At 42.0% G+C, this 23,495-nt stretch overlaps 1 protein-coding gene across 1 annotated transcript in view; it reads left to right on the forward strand.

The window, feature by feature from the left end:
* KCNH5 (potassium voltage-gated channel subfamily H member 5) overlaps positions 1-23,495 on the forward strand; it is an 815,449-nt gene that overhangs the window by 713,044 nt on the left and 78,910 nt on the right. Inside the window, exon 10 of the mRNA XM_086937941.1 lies at positions 20,728-20,980. Within this exon, the coding sequence (XP_086794067.1) occupies positions 20,728-20,980 (253 nt within the window). The remainder of the gene's footprint in view (positions 1-20,727; positions 20,981-23,495) is intronic.

Genomic DNA, 23,495 nt, shown 5'->3' on the forward strand with positions numbered 1-23,495 from the left:
CTTCTGGTGATTTACTCCACTTTTAATTAGAATGGCAGGTCATGCAACTTTACATAAATACTTGCATATGGTGGTATAAGATATAATGCTTCCAATTTCTAAAATATATTTGATTATTCTATTTCTTAAAATCACTCATGATGTATGCTCGTGTATAAAAGACTCAATTGCTGGGTATAGAAACAAATCAGAGACTGTGTTTTATTCATCATTATATTCTGATGGCACCCTGTGTATGGGATTAAAGCTAAATCTAATTACAAGAATGATACACTATCCTAAATCTTCTGTCATTCTCCATTTTTAAACTCTGTGTAATGCCACACTTTAACTTCTGGAACCCGTATTCTTGGGTCACGCATATCAACCCTCCAAACGTTCCAATCTTATTCATTTCACTTGAGTCATATTGAACTTATGTATAATAGGTATAAGTGTATTATTCATAGTATGATATTACTTCCTATCAGTGGAAAATAGAATGCTATAATTATTCGAAAATTATCAACCATTTAATTTTCATAACATATAGTGAACTAGCCCTTGCTTTTATTCTCTGTTTATTGCAACTCTTTTCAACTACTGTCTACCTCTTATCAACGAGAAAACAAATCAGAAAATAAGAGGACTTAGGAATGTCAGCAGACAATTCATCTCTATATGCACAAATAAAATAGAAAGATTCTCACTAAACTATTAATTATGTCCATATTTACACATAGGTAAACCATAAAACAAGTTAATTTCCTTAGATAGTGTCTTATACCTAGCTATAACTTTGTAAAACTCAAAGCTTTCTCTCAAAAATAAAAGTATCAGTCCACACAGCAATATGGAGGTGAAGAGAAAGAATAATGTGGTAAAAATATTGAATTGCACAAATATTGTGGTAAAAATGTTGTGGATCAGGCATATCGACAGTAAAATCCCTTGGTCACGAATATCGATTTTCGGTAAGTAATATCGATTTAAAAATGTATAAGAATTGTTTGTATTTTTATTATATTTATAAAAATTTTAGTAGTTAATAATTTCTTTTAATTCAATTTTGTGATTTTGGTTCCGTAGCGGCTTGTGGAATTATAGGGGAATAGGGTGGGAAGTCATTTATTATATAACATTTATTGAATATGTATAGTAGGTATTGATTTCTTTTTATTTGAAATTTGCGTTTTAGGTCCATAGTGGGTTGTGGGTTTATAGGGGAATAGGGTGGGAAGTAATTTAATTATATAAAATATATTGAATAATGTTTAGTTATTAACATTTATTTAATTGTGATGTTATATTGTTAAATGTGTAAATTAATTTATTAATAGTGTTTAATAATTAGTTGTTAATTAATTTAAACTAATTAATTAGTAATTCATTATGGTAATTGTGTATTTAATGTTAGGTGTGTGTTGTGGTGTTTATAGGTATAAATGGTCTGAAGGGTGGGAAGTAATTTATTTTTATTGATGACGTCTTCATTATTTGTTAATTAATGTAAATTAATTAATTAGTAAATAATATTTGTAACTGTGCAATTAATTTTATATGTGTGTTGTGGACATTATAGTGTTAAAGTATGTGTACTTTTTGTATTGTGTGCTGTCATAGGGTAGGAAATAAAATAAATACATTTATGTTTTAAATAATTTGTGAATATTAGTTCCTTTTATATAAACATTGTTTATAAATGTATTTATTGTTTTTATACCATATGTGTAGGTTTTTGTTATATGTATTTAACATTGTAATATATGTTCTTTTTATATGTTTAATATATTTATTTGTATATTTTTAAAATATTGTTTATTTATTTTTAGGATTATTTTTTTTTTAATTGGTTAAATGTTATTAGTAATTTTTTGTTTTTCTGCTATCCAGCACTTTCACTACTGTTGCACTCTTTGAAGTGGGAATAGTCATTTTTAACCTTCCGCTATCCAGCACTTTCCCTACTGTTGCACTCAACGGAGTGGGAATAGTCATTTTTTCCCCTCCGCTATCTAGCACTTTCCCTACTGTTGCACTCACTGGAGTGGGTGTGGTAGTCAACACAGGAACATCAGGTACGTTTCAAAGTTATTTATTGAATTATCAGCTGAGAAACCAAGCAGAGCCGCCACAGAGATTCCACAAAGACACCAACTGCCTGTGCTGGAACTCCTGGTGTAGAACCCTCACGCAGAATGGTTCTGCACCGGTGAAATTCTAAACGAGCACAGGCTACTACATGGGTATTCCCTCAAAACAAAAATGACAAAAAGAAACACATACAACAGAAGAAAAGAAAAAGAAAAGTAACTAGATGAAATGGAAGCAAAACAGGGAAGAAATGCAGCACCTGTGGAAAGAAAAAACATTTAATGAAAAACACACATACGCATTAGAATATTAAACCCTATAACGAAAAGGAATTTTCCTAACTCTAGCACTGTGCCTCAGGCCGGCAAGCCGGCACAATCTAAACTCCCTTCACCACTCTCACTTCCAACATCCTTGCAACGCGAACCACTCTTCACCAAAAAACACTTGGTCCACCACTGTCAACTGACAAGTCTAACAGAATTCTCTCTCACATCCACAACTTTGATAGGTAGACTAAACTTGGAAGAACCCTTCCTCACATGGACAGGTTTCTTAATACAAACGTAATCACCCAAACTGATCTCCATGTTTTGCAGCGACGGCTCGTGGAGGGAGTTACGGTGGGGCAGGAGGGCGGGGAGGGGGAGGGGCAGGGCGGAGGTTGCTAAAAACCGGCATATGGATAATTGCAGGTAAGTAAACAATTTAATTAATAAAACGAATTTCGTAGTGCGCCTTGCATCGCAAAATGCAATGCAGTGCGAGCTACGAAATTCGTTTTATTAATTAAATTGTTTACTTACCTGCAATTATCCATATGCCGGTTTTTAGCAACCTCCGCCCTGCCCCTCCCCCTCCCCGCCCTCCTGCCCCACCGAAACTCCCTCCATGAGCCGTCGCTGATGTTTTGAACACACTTCTTAGAGTCAATGTAAGTTTTCTGTTTATTTTGAGCTAAACTGACATGACCCCTGACACTCTCATCCATCCATTGTTTGCCTTTGACCCATTTGCTCATCCAATTAGGACAAAAAGCAGTAGCAGCTTTCTGACCACGTAACAACTCAAAGGTTGAAAACCCTGTGGTTGAGTGACGGTTGGTATGGTAAAACCAAAGTATGCTTCTCACAGAATTGGCAACCACACATTTGTTTGCAATGGCCCACTGTATGCACTCACCAACACCCTATTCATCTGTCAACCGGACCATTTGTCTGTGGGTGATACAAAGAACTTTTGAGGTGCTTGGTACTAGAGGTGCAAAGAAACTCCTCAACCTCACAGGCAACAAACTGGGCACCATTGTCTGTCACTAAGAACTCAGGAAACCCCTCTTTTATAAACACATCATGTAGGACCTGAACTACAGCTCTAGATCTCACCTCCCTCACAAACTTCACCTCTGGCCACCTACAATGTCAAGTCCCAGCTTCACCCTTGGTGCAGCCGGCAATTTATAGGAGAAAGAGGAGGAGTCCGCAATTTAGCAGTCTTGTCACAGCTGGAACAAATCACACAAGACCTAACAATCTCATCTACTTCCCTGTCCATTAAAGGCCACCAGAAAGAAAGACACACCCTTTTCTTTGTCAAACAGGCACCTAAATGCCCTTCATGCACATGCTTGATCAAGGTAGCTCTCAAAGTAAGGGGGGAACACGCTTGTCTCCTCTCAGTAATACCCCATCTTCAATAGTAAGCTCATCTGCCACCTACAAAAAGGTTTTGAAATCAAAATTCAAGTTCCTCTCCTTGGGCCACCCTTTTCAACATATTTTATAACCAAACCCAAAGAAGCATCACAACTGAGGGCCTGATGCCATTCACATTCGCAAATTGCACACAACTGTGGCAGATCCACTGCAGCCACAATAAAATCCTCCTTGTCCTCCTCACTTATGTCTTGTTCACTTTCTGCAGTGTCAGAGGAACGAGTGAGAAAATACTCACACCCATTTTTACATCAAGGAATATATTCAGCACAAAAATGAAACTGTAGAAGTTTTGAGGACAAACCTGCAATCCTAGAGCCAAAACTCCTGATATTCTTCCCACTGAGGATCAAGACTAAAGGGTTGTGATCAGTTTGGAGACAGAATGTCCTTCCCCAAATAAAGTTTCTGAACTTCATCATTGCCCACCAACACGCTACCAACTCCTTCTTGATGACTGAGTACTTACTCTCTGAAGGAGACAAAACCCTGGAGGCAAACCCAATAGTCCTGACCTCCCCTTCTTTCTTCTGAGAAAACACAGGTCTCACACCGACATTACTGGCATCAACAGTGAGCGTGCAAGTAAGAGAAGGGTCATAATGGCCCTACGTGCCAGGACACTCTCGAGAAGCAGTGCGCGATATATAAATACCTTTATAACATAACATAACATAACATAATGTTTTAACACCTTAGGCGAGGCAAGTTATTGCTTCACCCACTCAAAATCACTTTGACATTCACCACTCCATTCAAATGCAACACCTCTCATCAACATTTGTGACAAAGGCCTCAACTTGCTTGCAAAATCTTGAATGAACCGTGAATAAAATTCACAAAGACCAAGGAAAGACTTGAGACTGGTCTTGTCAGCAGGTGGTCTAGACTTGACAATCGAATCAACCAAACTAGACTTGGGAAGATTCCCGTTTTCATTAACTAAATGCCCCAAATATTCAGCTTCTTTGGTTATCAAAACACATTTGTCCTTATGTAAAACAACACCATTAGTCTGGAACCTCGGCAAGACTTCTTTTAAAATGGTATCATGTGTAACTCCATCAGGTGCAAAGACAAGGACACCTACCTGGAACACAGATAGCTCTTCGATCCCCTTCAGCATATTGGACATGAGTCGCTGAAAAACTGATGCAGCAGATGCAAGTCCAAACTGCATTAGGACATATTGAAAGGTGCTAAAGGGGAAACGAATACAGTAAGGTGTCTTGACTTAGGGGCTAACTCTACCGGATGGTAGGCTGATGCTAAATCTAATTTAGTGAATATCTTCCCATCCTTCAGATCTGCTAACAGTTCATTAATATTCGGTAGAGGATGGGAATCCACCAAGATTTCTTTGTTGAAGCAGCGGAGGTTGATACAGACCCTAAGCTCACCATTCTGCTTGCGCGCTACAACCAGTGGAGATAACCATAGGGAGGATTCAACTGTTTCACTATCCCCTTAGTACACAAATAATTCAATTCTTTTACAAGATCCTGCCTAACACTAAAGGGGACATTTACATGTCTCAGCTTATGTTTGACAGAGCTGGTGCCTTCTTTCACAACAATTTTGTGTTGGAAATCCCTAATCTTGCCTAATTCACCAGAATTCACATGGGGAAGTTTATTGATGAGATCTTCAAGATCTGGATTGTCTCTTATGGCAAGAACGTGTTCTGTTGCTCCAGGTCTGAGTACCATACCAAATAGTCCCTGGTGAAACCAACCCAAGATGTTCAGCCTTTGTGCGCAACATACAATTTTCCTGAAATCTTCCTCCCCTTGAACTCCATAATCTCCTCAATGTAGCCTGACAGATTGATCTCATGTCCCTCGTATGAGACAGCTTCATGGTCAGGTGGTAGCAGGGGCCTATTTGGCCAGGTCGCATCATAGAGGCTTAACGTGATCATGGAGATATGAGCACCAGAGTCAACCAGAAGTTTCAAAACTTGATTTTCCACCAATATCTCTACAAAAGGATCAACACAAATTTCAGGATTACCGTAATGACCCCATCGTCTTGTAAAACCTTGACCATGTTACTGAGGTCTTTAGTGACTAACTGTTCATCATCCCAAGCAAACCTCCATCAACAGAACATTTTACTGAAGAAGGTTGATAAACTGATTTGCTTTTAGTAGACTGACACACTTTAGCAAAGTGACCTGTTCTATTGCAAATTCTACAAGTCACAAACCTAGCTGGACATTTCCCACCTCCCATTTAGGTTTTATATCCACATCTGAAACAGAAGTTACTCTGTGAAAAAAATGAGTTCTGCCATTTGCAAAGCTTGGACAGGTCTGTCTCAAGATTTATTCTCCTTGTCTTTATTTTTCTTTATTTACACAGCAGAGACAGTTTCACTGTTTTTATTATCAAGTTCCTTTGCTGACAACTGTGAAGTCTCTATACTTTTTGCTACCTTAATTGTCTCCTCCAAAGTAGGAATCCTCGTGGAAAGTAGTTTGTGTTGGATGTTTTTTTTCTGTACAGTGACAAATAAATTGATCACGAACTAGTTGGTCAGCAAAGTTTTTAAACTGACACTCCGCTACAAGCCTCCTCAAAACCTGTGTTTTGTTTTCATAATAGGAATTTGAGGTAAAGAACAACTATGCTAGGTTGAACATCAAGTATAGTTTAGAGCCTTTTAATTGCATCTTGGTATTCATCAAGCATGTATTCCCCATCAACAACTGGAGGAGGAAAATGTTTTAAAATAGCCCTTCCTTCAAAACCTAACGAGTGTAGAAGGTATTTCTTGCGTTCAACTCTATATCTGCTCACACCAATCGCACCAAGGTACGTTTCAAACCCATCAAACCACTGCTTCCATTTGATGGGTGGCTCACCAGGTGTCTTTAAAAATGGGGGAGACGGTGAAACAGCTTGCATATTTTCACAACAATAAGATCCCAGGATTTTAGAATGTTAACAGTGACAGTATTCAGAAAGTGGACAATGTTTGCCAAAAAGAAATAAAGTCTTCACAAAATAACAAGTGAAAACACAGAAGATAAGTGCAGGGTTATCTCAGAGCCTCCGTGAAAATGACAAAACCCTTGTGTAATCTTTTTTACATGGTGCTTCGCTGTAGAGACTTGTGAGGAAAACAATTCGATCGATGCTTCATCAAAATTCTCCTCTATTCAGAATGCAGCACAAAAGTCAATAAAAAAATCTCAAGACAGTACCTAAGTGTCTTAAATTACATTTGCCTGCTGTTCCTCTTGCTCTAATATGACGTAGTGGCTTCAATCCCCCTGCCGCTCCTCTTGCTCAAATATTATGTAGGACTGTGTTGTGCGGCAGGCACAGAGGAAGTTTTGTTCCGTTCCTTTATTTTCCAATAAAGAGGCACTGTGAAGTGCACAAAGAACACTGTGCGTTTCAACAGTGAAACGCAGACACTTGACATGTCACTGCGCGTCTGAACCTCTGTGCATTTCAACAATGAAACACTGACTCTAGCGCGCATGTGTCACAACGCTCCTCCACGCTGCTCAAATTTCTTTTTTGTTGCTGGAACGTATATCTCTAAGGTGCGCTCCTGCCGCCACTGACCTCATTTTCGCTGCTCTGCCTCTAAAGCCTCAGGAATCATTTTAAGAAAATGTTGACAACCCAGAAGACAGTCGGAGATGAACGTTGTCACAACCAGCCTTCTTCCAACTGAAAACTGCTTCTCCCGCTGACAAATTTGCAGAGTATGCAGTCCGGCCGATCGATGGACACGGGTCTGTGATGTAGGTGACCCAGCGCTCGTCACTACAAAGATGTGGTAGACAACACAGAAACATCAGGTAATTTCTCTCAGTTATTTATTGAATTATCAGCTTAGCCACCAAGCAGAGCAGCCACAGAGATTCCACGAAGACACCAACTGCCTGAGCTGGAACTCCTGGTGCATAACTCCCACGCAGTGAGGTTCTGCACCAGTGACATTCCAAAAAAGCACAGTCTACCACAGTGGAAATAATAATTTTTACCCCTCCACTATCCAATACTTTCCCTACTGTTGCACTCACTGGAGTGGGAATAGTAATTTTTACCCCTCCACCATCCAGCACTTTTTCTACTGTTGCACTCACTAGAATGGGAATAGTATTTTTTATACTTCTGCTATCCAGCACTTTCCCTACTGTTGCACTCACTAGAGTGGGAATAGTAATTTTTACTGCTTCGCTATCCAGCACTTTCCCTACGGTTGCGCTCACTGGAGTGGCAATAGTGACTTTTACCCCTTCGCTATCCAGCACTTTCCATACTGTTGCACTCACTGGAGTGGGAATAGTAATTTTTACCCCTCCACTATCCAATACGTTCCCTACTGTGCACTCACTGGAGTGGGAATAGTAATTTCTACCCCTCCGCTATCCAACATTTTCCCTACTGTTGCAATCACTGGAGTTGGAATAGTACATTTAATTCTTATACTATCCAACATTTACCCTACTTTTGCACTCAATGGAGTGGAAATAGTTAATTTTACCCTTCCACTATCCAACACTTTTCCTACTGTTGCACTCTTAGGAGTGGGAATAGTAATTTTTACCCCTCCGCTATTCAACACTTTCCCTACTGTTGCACTTATTGCAGTTGGAATAGTAAATGTAATTGTTTCGCTATCCAACATTTTCCCTATTGTTGTATTTATTGTGTTGGGAAATGTACGTTTTAATTTTGTTGTAATTGTTTAATGTTTTAATTAATTATAGAATGTTTTTATTTTTTATTTCAAACTATTTATATATGTATATATTTTATTTTTATATAATTGAAAAGTTTAAACATTAAATAAAGATAATAGTTAATACATTATTTTTAAGTAAATATATGTATATATTATTGTTTGTGTGTTTATGGGTTTTTTAATTGGGTTTAATTTTTATATTTAGTTAACATGTATATTAAATTTGAATGATTTTTTTAAAGATAATATGAATATTTTATATTTTTAATATATATTATTTTATTTTATTTTTATTTTTAAATCGATATTTTTTACATCTATATTTTTGTAGTTACCAAGTATAGGGAGTTGATATTTTTACTATCTATATTTTTTCTCAATCTTTTCACCATCAATGTTTTTACCATCAATATTCTATCAGTGCACCCAATATGGAAAAATACAGTTCACTTGAAATACCATTATTCGACTCTGCATAGGAAACCGTAAAAACAATTCATGGACTACATTTCTTACTCCCTCATTCACCCAATAGTAATATTATCAATATGTCTAGATTATTTACCTTCCATAGTGTCAGAAAAGGCTTTTCGGATCATTTTATTTGCTACTGACAGGAAGGAGTAATTTAATATGATTAGATAAGTGGGTGTAGGAAACTGGGTTAGTTGTGCAGGATGTGAGGCCCCAGCAGGTAATAAGTCAACGATTTACCCTTATTGGGAAACAGCACCCAGTTGCAGCGCTCTCAGAGTAGCAAATCAGAGCATTCCAAGGCCTACTCCAAGGAGGGGGTGTGGGCTAGCACACAATATTAGCACTCAATAAATGATTGTCCGCACAGTACTTTTTCTTTGGAAAACGAAATATACATTTATTACAAACACACTACTAACTGCTATGCATTAATTTACAATTTTAAACATCAGCCAGCTCAGAAATACCTTGGATTACATTATGAAATCCCATTTGACCTCTAAAGGGTCATGAGCTCCAAATTCACAGTACTCCCACCTATACGGTAACTTCAGGATATAGGGAGTATCAGTTTAAAAACAATCAGCCTATTGATTAATCATTAAAAGACAATTAATCCATGTTAGACCTGTCAGCCTAAGGGTAGTCCTCCCCAAACATTATGCATTATGCCTTCATTTTTGTTGATCTCGTTTTTGCTGGTCTAAGGACTCTGCGCACCTTACCACTGCTGACCAGTGCAAATGTGCATGTGCTCGCTCTTCAAAACATGGCAATACTGGCTTATCCCCAATTGGCACATTTAATTTACTTATAACGCCCTTCTAAAGTGGTACTACATGTACCAAGGGACGGTAAATTAATTGCTACAAGTGGGCCTGCAGCACTGGTTGTGCCACACACTTAAGGAGCCCTTTAAACATATCTCAGGCCTGCCATTGCAGCTTGTTTGTGCAGTTTTTAACTTCAATTTTGAACTGGCGAAATAAACATTTTGGCAGGCTTAAAACTTCTTTTCTAATACATAAATGTCACCTCTAGGGCAGGCCCTCCACAGCTAAAAGGGCAGGGTGCAGTGTATTCAAAAAGTTGGATATGTACCTTTAAGCTTTACATGTTCTGGTAGGGAAAAACTCTTAAATTCGTTTTTCACTACTGCAAGGCTTACTTCTCTCATAGAATAACATTGGAGTTACCTTATAACATTTAATAATCTACAAATTCCAAATGGCAACAGGTGACCAGATTATGTTTGTGGTCTTTGGAATTTCAATATGAAATCCTAGCTAATGGTGAAGTCAGATTTTAAATTAAAATTGCTAAATTGCCACTTTTAGAAAGCTAATAGAACAGATGATGGACGGAACGCTGAATTAATCTAACATTCACCCCCAGTTACAGATCTGGGTTAAATCCATCATTTTTTTGCTCGCCACGCCATTCCAGTTTAAACCAAGCCATATGCAAATCAGTCTGGACGCTGTTCTCGAAAGTAACAGTGGAGCCCAAACTGCCAGGCCAGGTAGTTCCTGGACCAGAAACCAGCATCCTGGCACCGGTTTTGGGGTAACACCCCTTATAAGGCAAGCTAGCTTGAATCTGGTGGCTTAGCGAGCACAGGACATACCTTTCCCACTTAGGGTGACAAATGTAAAAGAACAGATCATGGAGAGAATGCTGTGTTAATCAAACATGCACCCCCAGTCACAGATCTGGTTAAATCCATCGTTTTTTTGCTCACCACTTCATTTCAGTTTAGTCCCAACCATATGCAAATCAGGCTTTTCCCTGTTGCCCATAAATCCAGTCCAGCCCAAACTGCCAGGCGAGGTAGTCCCTGGACCAGAAACAAGCATCCTGGGACCGGTTTCGGGGTAACAACACACTCACTTGAACCTTTTCACATCTGTTGGATTTTAGCAAATCCTAGTGATATTTGCCTGATTTGAAAACATCCCTGAGCTCCTCCCTTTTAGAGAGGGGGTTGTAGCCCTTAGTTGCACTAGGTTGCAACCAAGAGGAGATCCCAGATGATGAAGCATGTCACCTTGGTTAGTGATGGGATTCCATCCTTTTAAAGGATCTTCACTTGTTCATATTATTAGTTTCCTGTTCCCAACTATGCTGGGATATTGCCACTGTATTTCTAGACTCATGGATATTTTGTTGTTTTCTACGGTGGTCCACAGAAGGCAAAAGGTTAAGGACCATTACTCTAGAAGCTTCTCCCACTTCAAAGGCACAACTGGGTATAAATACTGGACCTCAGACGCCAACTCTTCAGTACACTTCTTGGCCTGTGGATACTCAGCCAGGAAGAAGGACTGCTGTGCTGCTGAAAGGACTGCCACTCTGCTTAACTGATGCTCTGAAGGACTGTTGCCCTGCTTTGCTTACCTGCTGCCTGCCGCCTTCTTGCCTGGGTGAGAAGGTCTTGGCCTGCATTTGTTGAACGTAGGACCCCAAAATGGCTGCAAGGGCTAGTTGGCTGGCCTCCTGACTTGAGCCTCAGGGACAGAAGGTGCCAACAACCTTGAACCAAGCACCTGGACTCTGCTATCTGTAGGTCTACCCTGCCAAGTGGTACAGCCAGAGTCCTGGACCCTTGGAAGTGGGCCTCCACTGATGGATCTCCAACTGTACCAACACCCTAGCTCCCCTGAAGAAAGCCTCGGGCATTCGACATCCCAAGAAAATCAGATGATTTTCTCCCGCCCTTCATGAGTCCAGACTCACCTGTACACGCTCGAGAAGAGATGGAGGAGCAGCAAGACACTGGAAGACCCCTGAGCCTTCAAAACCGCTTAGAACAACAAAGGATGCAGCCCTATAAGAAAGGATCAATGACACTGCTCTCAACAGTAAAGTACTCTTCGCCGTGGTCAAAGAATTCACCAGACCTGGCACAGAGGCAGCAGACATCTTACCCTCCCAAGACCTCTGCAACAAACTAGGCACCTTCTTCCACCACAAGATTAACAAGATATATGCTATCTTAGACAGCTTTGATACCCAAGACTCTCCCATCCGCAATCACTGCACCCAACGACACCGGACCCCAGTAGACCTTCCTCAGCTGGACTCCCCCTCAGTGCGAATGACACCCTCAAGATCATGAAGAGCATCCACTCCGGAGCCCCCTCTGACCTCTGTCTGCACCACATCTTCAACTGAGCTATCACCCCATCAACCCTGAATTCTGCTAAACCATCAACTGCTCCATCAACTACGCCACCTTCACGGAAGACTCGAAACATGCATAGATCAACCCATGCTGAAGAAACTCTCTGCCACCCAAAAGACCTCAAGAACTTCAGACTCATTGCTCTACTTCCCTTTCCAACCAAGGTCCTCAAGAAGGCTATCATCATTGCCCAACTTTCCAAGTTCATCGAAAGAAACCAGATCCTGGACCTTTCCCAATCCGACTTCTGAAGACACCACCGCACTGAGGACATCATTCTCACCACCACTAATGACGTCCAGCACCCTGCTCAACTGAGGAAAAACTGCAATCCTCATCCTCATGGGCCTTTTTCCCACCTTTGATACTGTCTCTCACCGCACCCTATGCATACGATTCCACGACTCCAGAACCTGCAATGAAGCCCTGGAATGGGCCCGCTCCTTTCTCACCGGCCAAACACAGAGAGTAAGACTACCACTGTTCCACTCCAAACCCACAGAGATCAGCAGCGGTATGCCTCAGGGCTCCTCCCTGAGGCCCACACTCTTCAACATCCACATAGCCCAGCTTGCAGCCATAGTCAGGAACCACAGACTCAACATTGTCTCCTACACTGATAACACTCAGCTGATTCACTCCTTCACCACTCAACCTACAGTCGCCAAGATCAACTTCCAGCGTGGGATGAAGGCTGTCACCACCTAGATGAAGAACAGCTGCCTCAAGCTCAACTCAGAGAATATCAAAGTCCTAATCATAGGCTCCACCTCCCCGGGATGACTCCTGGTGGCCCTCAGCACTTGGAACCCCCCACATCCGCGGACAACTCACAAAACCTAGGAGTTATCCTGGACTCCTCAAGCACCATGACCTGCCAGATCAATGCCATCTCATAATCCTGCTTCCACATGCTATACCTACTTCGAAATATCTTCAAGTGGATCCCCACTGAGTCCAGAAAGTCGGTCACCCATGCACTCATCAGCAGCAGAATTGACGATGGCAACTGACTCTACAACGGCATCCCCCAGAAACTCCTCTAGAAACATTCAGAACGCATCCACAAGACTCATCCTCAACATCCCCCACTCTAGATAAATCACCGGCCACCCGAGAGACCTCTACTGTCAATGTTCTGCAACCCAGGATTTAAGGTATTTTGTTCAAAGGGCCTAACTGGCTACATGTAGCCAGCAAGCACTCCATCATGATCGGCCTGATCCTGTGACTTTGTTCCAGTCTGCTGTGACCAGATATCCACAGTTGATACTTTGTTATCCACAGTTGGCACTTTATTATGTTCATGCTATTTTTATCATAATCTTTAATGTTGAATATCTCCAATTTTACTGAGTGGAATCTTGTTGTTTTGGTCTTGTTTAATTTATTAACAATTGCTCTATTTTTCCAGTTTGGTGTGGATCCTTTTGTGATGTGTTTTCACTGTGTTACGGTCTGAAGTTCTGCACAAATACTTTACACATTGTCTCTGAGTTAAGTCTGACTGCTCTGTGCCAGCTACAAGAGTGTTGACCACAAGTTAATTTAGGGTTTGCTTGTGACTTCACTCTGAGGTCGGGCTATTTGATGTTCTATTTGGTATAAGAAAGAAGCCAAACTTAATCAGGCAATCATTAGAGATTGTTTATATTGTAAGGATGGTTCGGCCATCCTGTGGATAAAGTATATCAATGAGAGGTTCTCAGTGTTGGGATGTGCCCACTTGTTTGAGTACCCTTTGACAATTGTGAAGAAGGACAGAAACTGGGTCCAGGACTGTTTTTTAAAGAATAAACATGCTACTAGGGAACGAACTGAAGTGGCTAAACCAGCAGTTTGAGATTATTGCATCATTGAAATTGTGAAAACTACTGCCCCATACTCATTATATTTGATTTATTTGTATGAGAGAAGACTGCTGGCAAGGTTCAGTTTAGGCAAAGACAAGGAGATGATGGACGGCGCGCTGAAACTTTTCAGAAACACACCACCAGTCACAGATCTGGGTTGAATCCATCATCAGTCTTTAGCTCACTTCGCCACCCCAGTTCAGACACAGCTATATGCAAATCAGTATTGACCCTGTGCGTCATGGGAACAGTCGAGCCCAAGCTGCCAAGCCATGTTTACCCTGGACCGGAAACAAGCATCTTCGGACCGGTTTCTGGGTAACACCCTTCATCAGCCGGGCTAGCTTGAATCTAGTGGCAAAGTGACCAAGGGACCCATGTCTGGGCACACTCTGCCAATTAAGGGCGAACAAAGCAAATACAAGGAGATGATGGACAGAGCACTGAAACTTTTCAGAAACACACCACCAGTCACAGATCTGGGTTGAATCCATCATCATTCTTTGGCTCACTTCACCAACCTAGTTCAGACACAGCTGTATGCAAATCAATCTTAACTCTGTGCCTCATGGGAACAGCCTAGCTCAAAATGCCAAGCCATATATTCCCTGGACAGGAAACAAGCATCCTGGGACCGGTTTCTGGGTAACACCCTTCATCAGCCAGGGTACCTTGAATCCAGTGGCTAAGTGAGCAAGGGACCTACGTCTGGGCATACCCTGCCAACTAAAGATGAATAAAGCAAACACAAGGTGATGATGGACGGAGCGCTGAAACTTTTCAGACACACTCCCAGTCACAGATCTGGGTTGAATCCATCATCACTTTTTAACTTACTTCACCACCCCATTTCAGACACAGCTATATGCAAATCAGTCTTGACCCTGTGCTTTATGGAAATAGTCCCGCCCAAACTACCAAGTCATGTCTTCGCTGGTCCGGAAACAAGCCTCCTGGGACCGGTTTCTGGGTAACACCTTTGATCAGCCAGGCTAGCTTGAATCCAGTGGGAAAGTGAGCAAGGGATCCACGTCTGGGCATACCCTGCAACTAATGGCGAACAAAGCAAACAAAAGGAGATGATGGATGGAGCGCTGAAACTTTTCAGCCACTCACCCCCAGTCACAGATCTGGGTTGAATCCATCATCATTCTTTAGCTCACTTTGCCACACCAGTTCAGACATAGCTATATGCAAATCAGTCTTGACCCTGTTCCTCTTGGGAACAGTTGAACCCAGACTGCCAAGCCATGTCTTCCCTGGACCGGAAACAAGCATCCTGGGACCGGTTTCTGGGTAACACCCTTCATCAGCCAGTCTAGTTTGAATCCAGTGCCAAAGTGAGCAAGGGACCCACGTCTGGGCATACCTCGCCAACTAAGGGCGAACAAAGCAAACACAAGGAGATGATGGACGGAGCGCTGAAACTTTTCAGACACTCACCCCCCGTCCCAGATCTGGGTTGAATCCATCATCATTCTTTGGCTCACTTTGCCACCCCAGTTCAGACACAGCTATATTAAAATCATTCTCGACCCTGTGCATCATGGGAACAGTCTAGCCTAACTGCCAAGCCCTGTCTTCCCTGGACCCGAAACAAGCATCCTGGGACCGGTGTCTGGGTAACATCTTTCATCAGCCAGGCTAGCTTGAATCCAGTGGCAACGTGAGTAAGGGGCCCTCGTTTGGGCATACCCTGCCAACTAAGGGCAAATAAAACAAACACAAGAAGATGATGGACGGAGGGCTGAAACTTTTCAGACACTCACCCGCTGTCACAGATCTGGGTTGAATTCATCATCATCTTTTAGCTCACTTCACCACCCCAGTTCAGACACAGCTATATGCAAATCAGTCTTAAACCTGGGCCGCCTAGGAACAGTCCAGCCCGAACTGCCAAGCCATGTCTTAACTGGACTGAAATCAAGCATCCTGGGACCGGTTTCTGGGTAACACCCTTCATCAGCCATGCTAGCTTGAATACAGTGGCAAAGTGAGCAAGGGACCCACGTCTGGGCATACCCTGCCAACTAAGGGCAAACAAAGCAGACACTAGGAGATGATGGACAGAGAGCTGGAACTTTTCAGACACTCACCCCCAGTCACAGATCTGAGTTGAATCCATCATCATTCTTTAGCTCACTTTGCCACCCTAGTTTAGGTTAGGCTCCTTCCATTGGTTAATTTTTTTTCCGCTGTGGCCAGTATTCTTCAGATTCCATTTGTATTTGTCCATGTGATGAGCATTCAAGCAAAACCATTTTACACTTTGTCTTCTTTTGTCAATTTTACTTGCCGTACACAAGGACATTTTTATTACCACTAATATGTAGACATAGATTTTCTACATGTAAATCCGCCATATTTTCCCTGCTACATCTCAATGACCACTGTGTATACCACTCAGTTGTTACCTTCTTGAAGTGTGTTTTAGCCAAAATAAGGAGCATGTTGTTTTGATGAAATAGTTTTAATTTTCCATTTTATAAAGTATTGTGGGTCTTGTATTGCAAAATGAAAGTTTGTCCCTGGCTATTTTACATTGTATCCATCTTGTTGTTGTTTTTAACTTTGATGTCTGTGGATTCAAAATGTATGCACTGTGACTTTACATATTGTAAATTATTCTATAATGTTTAGTCTTTTTAACATATGTGTTTATATTCCATGATTCTATCCTCTTGTATGTATCTTTTATGATCTACCTTCGGGAGATCAAATGAAGATAAATGCAATGTAATGCACAGTGTTACTGTCTGAAGTTCTGCACAAATACTTTACACATTGTCTCTGAGGTAAGTCTGACTGATCTGTGCCAAGCTACCAGAGTGTTGATAACAAGTTAATTTGGGGTTTGCTTGTGACTTCACTCTGAGAATAATTTCGGTTGCTGCTTGAGAAGGGTTACACAGAATCTCAAACAGTAAAACCATTCCTTAGAATTCAGATTTTTACTGTCATCAATATTAGCCATGTATAAATGCAATGATTATTGTCAGTAAAGCAATTCAACATGGTTCAACAATAATTGTCAGCATAAATGAATAAAGAATTTCAAATAAGCATAACGTGTCTGTCTTTCTTATACACTTTCAGGCCTCATGAAATTCAGCCATAGTACCGGCTCCTTCAGGGTGCTGCACTCCCAGCTGTTGAGCAAATGCTCCAACGTTAGGAGTGATTGGAATGATAATGAAAATCCTAGGGGGTCATAGTTTCCCTGACTCCACAAACATAGTCACTTTAGAATTTCAATAGGGGGTGGGCTGATACACCTCCTGTAGACTCCACTACATTGTTGGTGGTGCCACTGCCCTCCTCGGGCCACCACAAGCATCAAAGCAACGAAGACAAATAACCTCTGCACAACATTATGTGGTAATCCCAGCGGGGAGCATGAGTATTTTATTAGTGGCTCAGTCACTTATTGTCACCAGTGTGTGGCCATTCAGTGCATGCTCTTTTTCCTTTTCTTATGTAGCCTACCCTCTGCTGCCCCAGCTAGATCCCTGCCCGACCAGCACTTCTTGTTGCTGGTGCAATGGCTAGTATATGGGCCTTCCTGATTATACTCTCAGAAAACTGCAGGTGGTCCAGAATGCGGCAGCTAGGCTTGTGTACAACATTCACATTCGAAAGAGCATCAAGCAACATCTGCAAATGCTGCACTGGCTACCTGTCACGAAACGTGTTAAGTTCAAGGCCCTGGTCATAGCGCATCGTGCTCTGCATGCTGGTGGGCCTGAATACCTCAGGAAGCACTTTGCTTTTTACACACCTGCCAGACACTTGAGGTCGGCATCTCAGCTGCTTGCACAGATTCCCTGTTTGTGCCTACAAAGAATGGGGGGCAGGTCCCTGGTTGTTAGGGCAGCCATGGCCTGGAACTCTCTGCCCTTTTCTCTGCGTAGCATCTGGGATCTGGAGCAGTTTAAGAAAGAGCTCAAAACTTTTCTGTTTTAATCGCTTTCTCCACCTGCACCTCACAGGCTCATGCCGGGACACTCCCAGGAGAAGCTGCTTGCTTCATAAAACTCAATAGCATAACATAACATAACATAAGTTCTTGTTGCTGGTGCATGGGCTGGTAGCATGCCTCTCCCCTGCACCCTCCATGCGGGCAGGGTGTCTGGTATGTAGTGGCTGCCCTGCTCCCCTCCAGACACAGGCACAGCGAGTAGAGACGAGGCCATTGTTATTGAGGGGGTGAAACTGCCCCCGCCCATTTTCCTGTGCTTGTCAGGGACCCGGAGATGGAGTGCCAGGCTCCTTGTTTCTCTCCTGTGTGGACGTGATGGCGCTCCTCTTTATCTTGAATTAGCTCCTGGGGAGATGGGGAACCTTGAGGCAACTGAAGAGGTGGAGAGAGGGCCTCATGTATGCACCTTCTCAAGTATTCATTTGAAAAGTTTTATATAGTGCTGGCTAGACCAGAGGTATCAGAGCGCTTGACATGAGATAAGACATTGCATCAGAACATTGTTACATAGTTATATCAGTTACAGTTGCAGTTGCAGTTCTCAGTATACGCTTGGGAGAAAAACATTAGCTTACACAATAATATAATATATTAGTGCGTAGCATATCCAAGACACACGTCATATGGGAAATGGAAGGTAATGAGGGAAAGATAAACAGGGGAGAGGAAAGCAGACAGAGTCAGATAGACCCGAAGGAGGAAAGTACTCCAGGGGGAATAAAGCAGTCAAAGTAGTCGAAGAGAGAGACAAATAAAACCATGAAGAACAGTGAAAAACAATGTCCGATGTCCGGCTGAGTAGGTGACGGCGGATGGTCTGACCCAGAGCCAGACTCCGCTCTAGCTGCATAGGACAGATCCACCGGGCATCAGCCATAATTGCTCGGTCTCCACGGTCAGTATAATGATCACGAATACTCAGAAAAAGTTTGAATTCAAACGCGAGAGTTTGAGAGATGGAGATCACAGTCAGATCTGGTCCCAGGTGAAAATAGGGCGTCCAAGAAGGGGGGTAGCTCCAAGGAGAATAAAGACTAAAAGTCAGTCCCCGGCAGGGTCAAAGGTCATTAGACTTGAAAAAGCCATAACTCAGAGCGCAGTGGGCCAATTTGGACAATCCTGGGCTTATTGTATTGCTTGTGGTGATCTCTAGCCGCAGGGAGTAGTTCCAGCAGGCCTCCTGCCCTCAAAAGTGGTGTTCTTTGTAGAGAGATGGTTTTACTGACTCCGTGCAGCAGGTTTCCTCCTTCCCTCTGTCTCTTGTGCTCCTTTCCTCTTACTTGGGCACACGAGTCCATTCTCAGGGGATCAAAGTGGGGCATGCTCACTGGCCCTTGGAGAGACCCACTGGTCATGAGGTCAACTGGGGGCAGAGTCCCTAGTCCCTTAGGGCATCAAGGGTTTGTCCATCCAGTAGTCAATGGATGTTGCAGAATTTACAGTCCCTTGTACAAAGGTTGTTAAATGGGGGTGAAACGCTCTGGAAACCAGGCCAATCCTAGGGTACCACATCACCTCTCTACCCCTGTCTCAACCTTCCTTCATAGCATGCTGGGATGATTCAAGATGGCGTTATCCAGGAATCACTGATCACTTCTGCTCTGCTGCCTCGGCTCCGCCCCCTTACTGACATCCCTGCCTGGGCCTTTCCCACCAACACTTCAAAGAGGAGCCCCCTCCTATATTGGCTTCAGTTGTCTTGGCTTCCTACTTTGTTCATAGGCCTGGGCTGCCCCCAGCCCTGGTACGGTGTGACAGCTAATTAATAGATGCAGATTTTCTTCCCCACACCTTCCTGCTGAGGAACTGAGTGAAGCGCTGTTAAATACTCCTTTTGTGTAGGGTGGCCTTTGTTTCACCTGCTGGTGAGCAGAGCAATTTACTTGGCCCAGCAGGGTGACAAATGGCCTGGCTTTGATCCTGCGCTTAAGCAGAGAAATATTGAAATTCTGGATGACCCATAAAGTGTACATATATGGTCTTGTGCAGTCATAGTGGGCACACGTGTTTCACCCTAGTGTCATAACTCACAGGGCTTTGAAGGCCTAAGGGACATGAAACAGCACTCTAAGACAGATTTCACCCCAAATGTTGATTGCAATGTCTTTGCTGACAAAACAGTAAACCATACTGACTTGATCTATGAGTGCACACTAACATTAAAAGGCCTAATCCAGGTGAATAGCTAACCCTGCAAATTTGCCTCTGTGCCAGGCTACCTGTGCACATTTACCAGGCTTTGCACAACGGTAGTCTCACACTTGCAGTCCCCACATATATGCACAATGTTTACATGCTCCTTACCCTTGTTGTGCCTCAGCAGCCCTATATTCAAAGGCAGACACTGATGGTAAACATGCACCATCCAATTACCATGTGATTACTGTTTGTTAGACACAAGTAGTGAGATTCACCCACAGTAAGAAGTACATCAACAGGTGATCAAAAAAGCAAACAAATCTGGATTAAATAAATAGGCTGCAACAGTTGGGCATTAAACCAGTTTAAAGGTGTTTGAGGATTACGATTTATGAATGTATACAATTAAGGTAATTAAATGCAGGCTTTATTCATGAATATTGTACAATGCAATGTTCTTCCACAGGTCAGGAGAGTGTTTTGACAGGGTACCTTGGAATTATCATATTCTAAAAAGTAAATTCAACCTAATCTGTTGCCTTTTTATGGACCTTACCATGATTTCTTCTTGAAAATGTTTTTTTTTCTAATCTTTTTTAGGTTCTAGCTATATGTCCCAAGGACATGAGAGCTGACATCTGTGTACATCTGAATAGGAAGGTATTTAATGAACATCCTGCATTTCGATTAGCTAGTGATGGTTGTCTTCGAGCCCTTGCTGTAGAGTTTCAAACTATTCACTGCGCTCCTGGAGATCTCATCTATCATGCAGGTGAAAGCGTGGATGCTCTCTGCTTTGTGGTATCAGGATCCCTAGAAGTTATTCAGGATGAAGAAGTGGTGGCCATTTTAGGTACAGTAATACCTACCTACAGCAATGTAGGGCTATATGTATGAAGCTAATACACTGAGATATTGTGTGAAATACAACCAGCTGTTAAACAACTATTTTATATTTGTTTTTAATCAATGAAACACAGACTTGTGCTCCTTTGTTACCTATACTATGTGAGTATTAAATGTTGCATTTTCTTCATTATGTAATATGACGTATATTGAATGTTTGATAGATTGTTATTGTTACATTTAGTTACCTGTAGCTGCTTCAATTAATCTGCTTTTTTTATTTTATATTTGTTTATTGATTGTACTTGGAACAAAAGCTTGTGTACATCAGTATATGGTCAAAAGAAACAAAAGCAGATGTACATATAAACATATCTAACGCATTATCGTCTACAGTTGAGAGTCCAAATAGGGACCACAGAATCGCTCGCATGTAATAGTATATAGCATGTTTTAACATTGCAGGTGGTTTTTCATGCCATACAGTCACCCCATGAGTAAATTCCAATCACCAGCTTAAATCCCCATGATTGGATGGGGGTAGACTCATGGGTTCCTTGATACTTCAACCAATCTGTCTCTTAGATTCTCACCTCTCTTATATGTAAACATAGGTTTCTCAATTATGAAATCCCCTGAAATCAAAATATGCATATTCTTAGAAGTTATTTTTGTGATGTTATTGGACTCTGTCCCAAATGGTTTTATACAAGATAGGCGAGTGCCTGAGATTCTTTCACTGATCTGTAAGGATAACCCATATATATCAACTTAGATGCAAGATTTCTGTCTTCCTTAAAATTCTTTATGGTACAATTTCATCTATTGCATAAAAAGTGCCCAAAGAGTAAGTATCCCTGAGATTCCTAGGATGATGGATGTTATACTTCAACAGAGTGTTCAATGCAGTGGTCTTAGTATATGATCATGTATATAGTACACCTGCATCATATTATATGGTAAGATCACGAAAATTGATCTACTGTTGTTGAAATCCAGAGTAAACTGTAAGTATATGTTCTGGTTATTTAACCATTTATGAAAATCAATCAAATCATTCAAAATTCCAACTTAGAAGTCCATCATGTACAAAGTGAATCCATTTTAAAAAAAAGGATTTTCTAGAGGTTTGAGTCAGTTATAGGTGGCTTTCTCCTAAAAAGCTTCCACACACAAGTTTTCTAAATTGTGAGCAAAATTTGCTCCCATCGCACCACCTTAGATCTTGGCAGAAAAGTCACCATTAAATATGAAACAATTTTGTTCAAGCTCTATAGCTGCACAATCTACAATAAAAGTTGTTGGTACTTGTTAGACCTGGAGTTTTTTGGCATGGTTTCCCCTGAGTTTTTGCTTTCTGGCCTCCTATTTTTGCTATTTGCTGAACCTCGTTTTTAGCTGGCTTGGAGCTGACAAGTTCTTCAGCACGTTTGATTTAACATCTGGGTTACTGACTGGCAGATTGACTTGACCGAGAAGCCACAAGAGAGGTCAGTGTTGTCAGTGCCAGAAGGGCACTACCAGTTCTGTGTCATGCCTTTTGGGTTGAAGAACACCCCTGCCACCTTCCAGACGTTGGCAACCAGGTCCTGGCTGGGTTGGAGAACTTCAGTGCTGCATACCTTGACGACATTGCAGTTTTCAGCTCCAGTTGGGAAGTAAATTTGCACCACCTCGAGGAAAGTGCTGCGGGCCCAGGAGAGAGTAGGCCTAGCTATTAAGAGAAGCATGTGCCAAATAGAGCAGGGTTCTCTGGCTTACTCTAGACACTCAGTAGAGGGCAGCAAAGTGCAGTTCCTACAAACTAATAGTGACACCATTCAGATAGAAGTGAGAGCCTTCTTGGGCATCATTGGCTATTACAGGAGATTTGTAAAGCGATACAGCACCACTGGTGTTACAAAATTGCAGGGAAACCCGGAGTGGGGGTAGCTGCTGCACTATATAAGCTTCTTAACTCAACATAACATAACATTGTTGCGCCCTTGACAGAGCTGACTTCCAAGAAATAGCCACGTCAGGTGATTTTGACTGACATGTGCCAGACTGATTTTAACATCCTCAAGGAGGGTATTAGCACGGATCGGTGCTCAAGTCTCTTAACTTCTCAGAAGAATTTTTGGTGCAGACTGATGCCTTAGAGCATGGCGTGGGGGCCATGCTTTCACAGTTAAATGAATAAGGCCCAGACCAACTGGTAACCTTCATAGTAAGAGGTTACCTCTGAATGAACAGAGGTCGAGCGCAACAGAAAGGGGTGCAATTGCGGTCATCTGGGCACTGAAGAAGCTAGAACCCTAGTTGTTTGGGACTCACTTTCGGGATTAGACAGACCACTGGCATCTCTGATGGTTAATGCAGATGAGGGGTGAGAATCCTAAACTGCTCAGGTGGTTCATTTTCCTTCAGGTAATGCACTTCAGGGTAGAACATTGTCATGGAACAGAACACACCAACACTGATGGTCTTTCCAGATTCTTCCCCCTAAGTGAAGAGAACTCCCAATGGTTTGGGTAGTTTCT

Source organism: Lissotriton vulgaris, chromosome 9, assembly GCF_964263255.1.
Source record: "Lissotriton vulgaris chromosome 9, aLisVul1.2, whole genome shotgun sequence".
NCBI classification, from domain to species: domain Eukaryota; kingdom Metazoa; phylum Chordata; class Amphibia; order Caudata; family Salamandridae; genus Lissotriton; species Lissotriton vulgaris.